Source organism: Hyposmocoma kahamanoa, unplaced genomic scaffold (assembly GCF_003589595.1).
Source record: "Hyposmocoma kahamanoa isolate Upper Pololo Valley unplaced genomic scaffold, ASM358959v1 78, whole genome shotgun sequence".
NCBI classification, from domain to species: domain Eukaryota; kingdom Metazoa; phylum Arthropoda; class Insecta; order Lepidoptera; family Cosmopterigidae; genus Hyposmocoma; species Hyposmocoma kahamanoa.
In genome coordinates, this window is record NW_020653945.1 from 24,372,785 (window position 1) to 24,383,492 (window position 10,708).

Sequence of the window (10,708 nt, forward strand, 5' to 3'; positions counted from 1 at the left end):
TTTGTTCCCGACTGAAAGACCTTTTATTGGATAATGAATTCTACAGTGTAGAGAAATTTTTATTAAAGAAATTGTAATTATTTAATTACAATTTCTTTAAATTTTAATTAATAATATATATAAATAAATTTAAATAATAAAATAAAATGAGATTAAAAAAATAATAATAAAATAAATTTAATTATGGACGTTTGTATATTGAAAATATTTAATTTTTTTTTTGTACAGTTGTAGTTCGAATTTTTCTTTATTTTTGTTTTAATTATTTTATTTTATATTAACAATAATACTATTATTTATTTCATTTATTATTATTTATTTTTATTTTTAGTTTATTATTAATGACGATCATGTTATCCCTCGACATTATATTTCGAATTTTAATATGATGAAATTGCGGGGCTATTTTGAGTTATATAATTATATTAATCTGTATTGGTAGCTATAAGAGCTTAGTAATCATAATTTGTTGCTTTACTGTCGTATTAGGTTAGTATAGTTTTAGTGTTATTTAGAAATAAATAAATAAATAAATAAAAAATTTCAATATATACATTTGATCGATAAGCGACATATGCGTCAATTGTGACACCTGTTAAAGTAAAGTGTGTAAAGGTTCGGCTGCGGTGAGAAGGTTATTCAAAAATCTCTCACTAGATGTCAGTAGCGGCGACGAATACCGAAAGCCAGTACAACGATCTATAATAAAAACACATACGATAATTTCAACGTCCCAGTAACTGGACCCGTACCTCAGTTGGTACAGAGCAATGCTACGGTGCAGCATGGACTTGGGTTCAAGTTCCACCGGGTCAACGAAATTTTTCTGTGTGTTCGATCTTTGTATTCATAATCATGAAGTCTAGTATTTGATGTAATTTTTTAAACCGCGAGCAAACGCTTCAACTTGAATGCACTGCGAAACTATGCGAATGTGTGCGTCCGCACAAGGCATGCGGCGGGCGTGCGCACATACAAGTCACATTGCAAAGTTTTTGTGGAGTTATCATACATGTTTTATTACACTATGATCTTATTTCGATTTTAAATATTTTACCATACATGTTTTATTACACTATGATCTTACTTCGATTTTAAATATTTGGTATATATGAATATAATTGATTTATAGGACGAATTTGACACGAGCTTCAAAATATGTGCCAAACCTAAAATAGGTTGCTCTGAAAACTTTCTAAACTCTAGTTAGACAAGATAGCCAGCAGAAAGACAACATGGAAGTTGATACAGAACTTGCTAAAAGTACATATAGCAGTCTCCTATTTACAAAGAAACTAGCTGGACCCGGAAGAAACTGTTTGTCTTTGGCCCATTTTATGACTGCAGACGAATTTTTTGAAACAAAAGAAAGTCACGTAAAAGAAAAAGTATCTGCAATAGAACTGACTTTTCAGCTGGAGACACATTAAATTTGTCGAAAAAACTAGCTTACCTGGTATTTATTAAAACAGTTGTAACACTTCAGAAATTATTTCGAGTGTGGGCACAACTACTCGGGCTACTACTACTATAATAAACTTAGTGAAATTTGGGGCGTCACACAATTCAATGTTAAAAATTTTTATATAAAAATACTTCATCGAACACCACAAAAGCCTTCAAAGCTAATTTAATAAAAGAACCTTCATGTATGAAACCACTTTGCGCTTGTCCGATGTTTTTGATAAAAGAAATTTCCTAAGAAAATTGGAGAACCGCCTGCAAACTGTGGACACGCGAACTTTTTATTAAGCGAGTCTTATTATTTCAGCGAGTTGCTATATTTTATATTAAGAGAAGTATCTTTTTTATGAAGCGAGAACATGAAATTTCGATAATTACTACAAGATGGTTGTTTATTTTTTGTTCTGTTAAATTGAAATTGAAAAAGTCTTGTTTAGTTATTCAGAACAGTGTACTTCGGAAACTTGTAAGTTAACAAATCATTGAAACCAATCTAATGAGGCCAGCCGATAGTTCTGGATTGTAAGTAGGTGAGGAGTTAAGTAGTCTGCAGACAGTCCTGGTTGCAGTATCGAATTACAGTTATCATATTATTGTCATATTATCTATCTCTTTCTATCATCTGAATTCCATTACAAACCAAACAAGGTGATCGGACAAGTCGAAGTAATATAACGTTAATTTTTTTACTGAGATCTAGGAATTAGTGTACGCACTAACAGGATAAAACGAACCACAAACAGCTGAACAGGTGTTTACCAAACATATCTAAGAACCATCCTGATTGTGTACATTAGCCTTCAAATAAATGAAAAGGCGCTTTGAGACAATCTTCTGTTTAGGAGTTACAATCCCACAAACAGACGGACAAACACTTCTTTCGTCATGCGAGCGGTGCAAAACCGGTCAGTGTTCTGGTGATCGGAATATCTCGTGGTGTAAGTTTTTCGGCTGAAGTGATGATGATGGCGATAATAAACACCACTCAGTACGCAATTAAGATACGGCTCAAGATCGTTTTAAACCCTTAATCAAATCAAGAACAAGGCCTTTGTTACTTGACTTGGTATCATCCAAGATGCCAATTATAATCTAGGAATACAGGAGAGCGTGAATGCATCTCGAAATCCGAGGGATGTCGAAATTTCTGCTTGCATGTGCAACTTAATATTGGAGTTGGAAACTGTTTACTGCGGGTCGTAAACTTCTGTGTGTTCAGTACTAGATGAGTGACTGTCGCATTAGTGCATAAAGTGAACCCGAAACATAACGTCTTTCGAACAAGCGGTTACACAATATTCCAAATACTTCTTGAATATAAGCTATGAGAGCTCTGTGTAATTTACTTGCCTTGTTCTCACTATTATGCGTAGTACCTATACCATAAACAGACAAAGAAACCTATCAACATGAATGTGCTCTTCTACAAGTTTGTAGAGTCCATACCTTGTCATTCCAATAATAAGTGATTCATCTAAAACGAAGCACAAAATTCAACTCTGTGCGTTGGCAATACGAACCTTCAATACTAACATAAATGTAACGTAAAATATCTTTCACTAAACTTCGAGGGAAACAACGATTGCTGACTTCATATTTTCTATCTTTTCATTTTATGCACGATTTTGCGGTATGCTTAGTTATTTTGTTTCATAGTTGCTTAGTTTCCTTTCATCTTGAGGTACCTAAGATCATTGATAAATATTTTGTTATATTTTAAAGTTGTAAATGTTTTTGACCCGTTTTATGTTTAGTGCAATAATTGTGACGAAAAATTTATTTAAATTTGAGATTCCGTGAAATATCTCACCGTTGACGGTTATGCTGCACACAGTATGTTAACAAATATCTCTTGCAAACTCACCTTGTACTGGAGTATATATATTCATATACAAGCAGTCTTCGCTCTGGTTCTTCAGCCTTGGTAGAAGCCGTCTCAGGTACTCTAGTCGGCCTTTGGGCATTCTCTCTAATGCAAGAGTCTCGTTTGAGATATCCGGTAGCCGTTGAGGACAGACTGGGCCTATGGTGTCAACAGTTTTGATGTCGTCCCAGGGAGCTGGTGCTCTGGTTGGTGCGAATCTGCGAATAAAATAAATGAGTGAAAGGCTTTCAGTTATGTGAACCAGGTAACATATAATGATGATTTCGGGCGGCTTTAATGATTCGTATACCTAGTGTATGTCAAGGAGTGGCTTGATGATCTATTTGGACCTTATATGTATAGCAGGTCATAATAGGACGAAATAAAGAAGGTTATGACACAATTGCTCAATTCTCATTTTGACAGTGGCTGTAAACAATCTCCACATTTTATGCTGTCATCTTTACGTTCTCTTTTGAACTCAATTTTTAATACCTTCATTACAAAAACGAACTGCAAACATTTTACTGCCTGCGTGCCTGAACGATTACCATACTGGACTAGCACGGAGAGGTCTCGGGCTCGATACTCAGATCGGGAGAAGTATTTGTATAGCTTACATTCGTTTCTCTGGTGAGGTTGGGTATAATTTGTGGTTGTCTATGTGTGTGTCCATGGCATCTGTGATACAGAGTTTCTCTAGTGCGGGGCTATGAGAGTGCATTATTAAAAGAAATGCTTTTTAATCAAACTATAATTGAAAAAACAATGAATTTAAGATAATAGTATGTGATTTGCATTTCCTTGTTACTTCTTGTTCTGTGTTTTGTTTCTGAGTGCCATAAAGAGTGTTGTGTTGCATTTAGATTAAGTTCCTTTTATAATATTTTTTTACGATAATATCAAGAGGCGAAACGAACAAGTCGTTAAACTTGGTGGTAAGCCACAAGCCTACCCATAACAGTAGCAGTGTCACTTGATGCTTTAAATCGCAAAGATCTTGAGGGGCATGGCCACTGGCACCCGTCATCTTGAAACATAAACTTGACTAGTCTCATGTGCCTATAGTGTCAACTGTACATTTCAAAACCGTTTTACTGCTCGCTGGCAGAAATTAATTTGTTTCACAAAACGCTATACTGTTATTAAATATAATAATAATCTCAGTACAGAGTACTAAAAAAACCGACCTCAAAAGTACGTAGAATTACGTCTATTTGCTAACTTTCATTGAAATATCCCCTAGTTCGCCATTATACAGGACTTGATACTGGAGATAATAAAAATAGGTTATCACTACGACACTACTCAAAGTATATCGAGGGAAAAACGCCTTTAATTGGAGAAATAGCAAAATCAACTAAATAATTGCTAAAAGTAATTGCTCCTAAATTAAAGTTAGACGCTATTTATAAAAATGAATCTTCATGCGTGAACAGCCACCCTTTGAGGTGGATCATTTTCTTCAAAATTAAATGGGACCACTATGGAAATACTCCCTTCCCAATTAAAAAAGAATCATGAAAATCGGTTCACAAATACCGGAGTTATCGCGTAACATACATACAAAAAAAACAACAAAAAAAAAGAACATACAGTCGAATTGAGAAACTCCTCCTTTTTTTAAGTCGGCTAAAAATGATTAATAATTAATTTAATTTTCTGAGTCAATGAACTCACGTGAACAGGAACTTATAACTTTTAGAACAAGATTAATTCAAAGTGTTCACAAGATGATTTATTACGCACGTGTAACATACATTCGTGTTATTTCTGGCTTCTGTTTTCCACCATGTTGTTACGGAGATTAAATGTGAGAAATAACTAGGGGTTCTTAGATTTCTCTCGCGTTTGTAAATCCGTGAATCACAAAATTATATATTAATGAATGTATACAAATTTATTTAATCTCCAGGAGTAGAAGCAACAATTTCTTATAGAAAAAGAAAATGCTATGGAATACTGAAACCCGTTGCTCATCGAACCGAACTCGCAACGAGAAATCCGCGGGTAATCGGACCCCGATTTTACGAACACAAGTCTAAAAAGTGTTACAAATGACGAAGTGTTTTGTTCCCGACTGAAAGACCTTTTATTGGATAATGAATTCTACAGTTTCTTTTAAAGAAATTGTAATTATATTTTTAATTTTGGACGTTTGTATTTTGAAAATATTTAAATTTTTATTCGTATTTTTGTAGTTCGTATTTTTCTTTATTTTTCTTTTAATTATTTTATTTTTAAATTAACATTAAAATTATTATTTACCTTAATGATGATCATGTTATCCTTTGACATTATATTTCGAATTGTGATATTATGAAATTAATAATATGAAATAAATGATTCTATTCTATATTTTTCTATTTCTATCTATATTCTTATATTCTATTAAAGTCCAAATGAATATTATTAGTTAATCCTATCTAATTATTAATTTCGAAGCAAAAAATGTGTGGAAGTGAGATAAATAACTTATAAATATAAACATTAAATAAATAATTAAAATGAAATATAAATAAAAAATGAAAATAATTTATTTTGGGCGACAAAGACTCATAGAAATTACATTAAGTTAATTACAGTTACGGTCAAAAGAATTAATCAACAATTATAAAAATTAAAAAAAAAAAAAATGAAACTAAATTGAAATAAAATTAAATAACAGACAAAATTAAAATCACTATGAACATTTTGGTACATACAATAAAACTCAGAAATTCCCAACTCAATGTAAACAATCGATTCTATATTAGACAACATTACATACATTGCTCTGGTCCTAAAGTAAGTAAGTAAAGCACTTGCATTATAGAAATCGGAAAAATAACTGCACCACAAACACCCAGACCATACAATAAAGACAAGTTAGTTTTTCTACTTGAACCCGGGACCTCAGAGATTGCTACACCATGAATGTGTGTAAGCCACGACCGCGAAGGTCGCCAAAGTGAGAGCATGTTAAAACGTTGACCCCGACATACATAACTAGTAGGTACCTACTTGTAGACTCAATAGAAGAACAAAGCTCTAAATATACCTTTAGTTATTCACTCAATAGAAGTCAAAGCACTACGTGCAATGCAACAAATCTATTTCTGCAGAATACTGAGCCTAGAATCTGTCTTATCCATTGGAACGAATGACCTAGCTTCGCTGAATAAACAAGTCGACAAAGCATAAAATGGAATAAAACATACCTGTTCGAGCCCGTCGGTGGCGTCGCGTATGGAACACCCAGATACGCTTCAACTGGCTTCAAATATTTATGCTGATCCATTGGCAGTATCACTCCTTGCAACCTCCCGTATCTAGTACCTATAACTCTAGTTCGCAGCATAGAATTCCTATTTCCACTAAAACTGTTACCGTTCGAATTTTGAGTCAGTAACAACACTAGTAAAATAACCAACTTCACTTTTTCTTGCAATTCGATTAGACTTAATTTTTTTCTTAAATTAATGAGATACTCTGTTTGAATTTTGTGCAGGTTCGTTTCTATTTCCAGCCAGTATTGTTTTATTGAGTTACAAAGGTGTAGTGGCAGTCTATCGGTAGCCATTTTCTGCGAATATCACCTTTGCAGACCCATTTCTCTATCCGGTCTCGTTTATATCTAGTTTCAATTTCATCTGATGTGCTTCCTACGACATTTTGTTTTTTCTCTTCACACTTTTATCATTGTCATCATGCGGTTGCTTTTTATGGCCATATTATACCTGAAACAAAATTAAAATCCATTAATTTACATTATAGATAAGTATAAACTTTTTTCTTCTCCTGTACTTTTATATGATAATCTGTATATACAATATATTATTTAATATGTTCGTACTTTATTTCACATATGTTAAAATTGCGTACTACAAAACTTGTACTGAATATTTGTAATTTTTTGAAATGTAACATTTATTACTATTTGTAACGATTCTTGTAATACAATATATTGTATATAATAATGTAAAGTTTGCAAGATAATAAATATCTAAATCTAAATCTAAATCTAAATCTAAATCTAAATCTGTCAATTATGATTTCATAAATCATATAACAAAGGCGCTCATTTTAGTTCTGTGTCAAAATTCTATCATCAATTCCATAATCAAAAGTCTATAGTACTCGCTACTGAACTTAAAAAATAAAATAATCCTGTACACACGAAGTGTACACAGAACTGTAACGAGTTTCAAAAAAGAATGTCGTATTTTTGCTAATTATCAAACGCTCTACTGCCTCTTGATTGGCTAAATTGGCCTAAAGATCTTGCAACCTGAAGAAAAAATAATTGGAAATGAAACTATTTTTCCGGATTTAAATCGCGTATATTTGTTTTTTCAAACAAACCGACGTTTCGGGCCCTTTACAGGTCCCATGGTCACGGTTGACCATGGGACCTGAAAACATAATTGGTTAAAATATAAGCGGTACTTGGCCACTTCTGTTCTATCCCTTTGTTTTTGTTTTGCAGTGTTTGTTAGGCTTTCGCTTGAGTTTGTTGTCATGAATTGTTAACAAAATGAGTTTAATATTGGTTGTGTTTGATTATTTTATTTAGTCATAGAAAAAGTATTGTTTGCAAATAATGAGGTCTTAAAATCTCGCACCTATTACTTAAACACGGAATTCGACTTTAAGAACCCTCATTATGCTACAATTGCATAAAATACTTTTATCATCATCTTTAATTTTAGAATTTTACATTGTATTATTAAATCCCATATTAATAAAGAATACTTGCAAAATAAAAATAAATTTATATTTTCATCCCAAAACTAAAACACCACGTCAACAAAAGCTAATAAATTATTTTAGTCATCCGCATGCACCGAAACGAGAAAATTTTTAATTAAATTTTACGTGAACATTAAGAATTTTATAGTTAAAAATAACCACTATTAATGTTTCGTTTTATTACCTTCGCGAGGAAGTGGAAAACCATTAGCCTTTAGGCGAGATTCAGTCTGTTTAGTGTTCAAAACTTAAATATAAAGCCCGCCTCAAGTTCAATATGGCAACTGACTAGCCTAGAAATCGACCTTATTAAACTTCACGATAAACCTTACTTATTGAACGTATATACAAGACATAATAATATCAGATAACATAGCTAAAACGAAACTAAGCAGGACATATTGGCATAGTGACGACAAGATGGAGTAAAGCGACAAACGAATTGTGATCAAGAAATGGGTCGACTTCATTGCTAAAATCACGGATCACAGATGAAAAACAGCAGCAGACACAAATTGAGGAATAACTGGCGCTGATGACAACAAAATTGTATATATCTGTAAGTAAGTTCTAAAAAGAGAAGAAGTTCCAAAAGAAGTCTGTTATCTACCCAGAATGCTGCGAGAGGCCATTGAAATTAAAAAACATCCTATTTTCAACAGGGAAGATGGTTTCTCAATACCACCAGTTTGGGATCCAGTATTTCCTCTAATGAAAAATCCCAAACAGACATAAGACTGCAGTACTAATTAATATGTTTTAGTTTATTCTAATTTCTATTATTAATTAATAATAAATTAAACTTAATAAAAATTCATTCAATAAAATAATTTGTAAAACTTAATGTAGCGTAAATTGGAAAGTTTTCTTTGTAAAATTAAAAATAAGGTATTTAATTAATGACTATTGTAACTATAGTGAAAAAATAGGGTGGTTTGCATCAATATTAGACATAACTAGTTGAAGACTGTACCACCTCAGTCAATGGTGACCATGGGACCTGTAAAGGACCCGAAACGTCGGTTTGTTTGAAAAAACAAATATACGCGATTTAAATCCGGAAAAATAGTTTCATTTCCTAAGTTCTGAAAAGGTAAAATTGAAATTTAAACTACTGTACTAAGGTAATTTTGCTACAAAAAGCCAAACAACACAACAAGTGAAACAAGTTCGTCTCTCTTAAAGTAATGTAATAAACTTGTTGTCCATAAAGTTGACGTCAAAACATCAAAACTAACAACTTTTGTTGGACGTATTTAAAAAACTTTCTGTCTTTGTAACTTTAAAAGAAACAGTCTGGCGAAAGGGCAAGAAGTCAAAGGATGCGAAGAGAGATTAATGTATTGGAATGGTGTCTTAAGAGGCATTAAGTGGTTGCGGGTTGTAGAAGATCAAGAAGAAACAAATTAATATTTCAAAGTTTAATGAGAAAACTTATGTTTACAAGTTTTCATAAGTCGTATAATAAAAAAATATTATACACTTTAAACTTTTGCGTTGCATTGTACTAATATTTGAAAACGGAATTAAATGCGTTTCAACATTGAGCGAGTACAAACCTAGAAAATGCAGACCGATTTCGGATATCGCTTGTGCGCTAAATTCGATACGAATCCGACAAAATATTAATATCGCTTGTATACTTAGAGATTACTACTAACTATTTATCCTTTCAATTTCAACTTTTCGCATTGTTAGTACATATGAAGACGCAGAAGAAATAAAAGTTTTGAGTACATTTTTTCTGCTGAACTGACTTTTCAGAGAAATATTTTCTAATAATTACAATGAATTTGGAGTAGGTGTATCCTTTTTTAATTTCATTGTATATATACGAATATGTATCGATATGATATAAATATCGATTGCTGGTTCCTTTCATCCCTCTGCGCAGCCGTCATCGTCGCATTCGGACTCGGATCGGACGCAGTGCGCAAGCGTTAAATACAAATAATGCCGTAGTTGCTTCGATTCCCGAAAATAATAATCCGAATTGAAGGTATTCTCGACTTTGGAAGACAGAATTCGGATTTAGTGCGCAATTCGTATAAACAGTATTACAACTATTCCGACCATTTCTCGGATTCGGAACTGGGGGTCTACTCTCGATCTCCGTCTGACACCCGTCCGAAACAATTACTGTGAAATAAGTAATATTCGACAAAATTAAAGTATCCAGTACGAAACTTCATTCGCATCACGCGTCTTTTCATTTGGTCAAGTATTGCTTATTTGGCAGTAATTGTTTCGGACGGATGTCGGATGGAGATCCAGAGTAGACTCCCTGATACGGATCGGACGTAGTCTCTGATAGGTATTTTCACGCCTACCTATTTTCCCGTCGGGAATTCAAATAGTAGTAAAAAATATTGGTTTTGAGGTACAGAATCAGCGTCTTGAGTTTTGTCGCTTCACAGACTGCCTGCACCTATAGATCAATTTGGCGACCACATTACATTTAGTTCTTGGTTAGTCATCGTACTGCTGGAATTCATAAATATCCTACTGCTGTATCTCCTTAATGTTAAGTTTCCAATCTCCATTGGAATATTGAATAGTATATCCAATTTACATAAGTAAAATATTATTTAACCATAAACAAGTAAACTTTCCAATAAATCCGGTCGCGATAGTTTTTAAAACGAGGAA

General features: G+C 32.9%; 1 protein-coding gene across 1 annotated transcript in view; it reads right to left on the minus strand.

The window, feature by feature from the left end:
- Positions 1 to 6,890, minus strand: part of LOC113232812 (neuroligin-4, Y-linked-like) — a 53,320-nt gene extending 46,430 nt beyond the window's left edge. The window contains exons 1-2 of the mRNA XM_026467628.1: positions 6,529 to 6,890; positions 3,329 to 3,546 (exon numbers count right to left, since the gene is read on the minus strand). Of these exons, the coding sequence (XP_026323413.1) occupies positions 3,329 to 3,546; positions 6,529 to 6,890 (580 nt within the window). The remainder of the gene's footprint in view (positions 1 to 3,328; positions 3,547 to 6,528) is intronic.
- Positions 6,891 to 10,708: the final 3,818 nt, after the last annotated feature.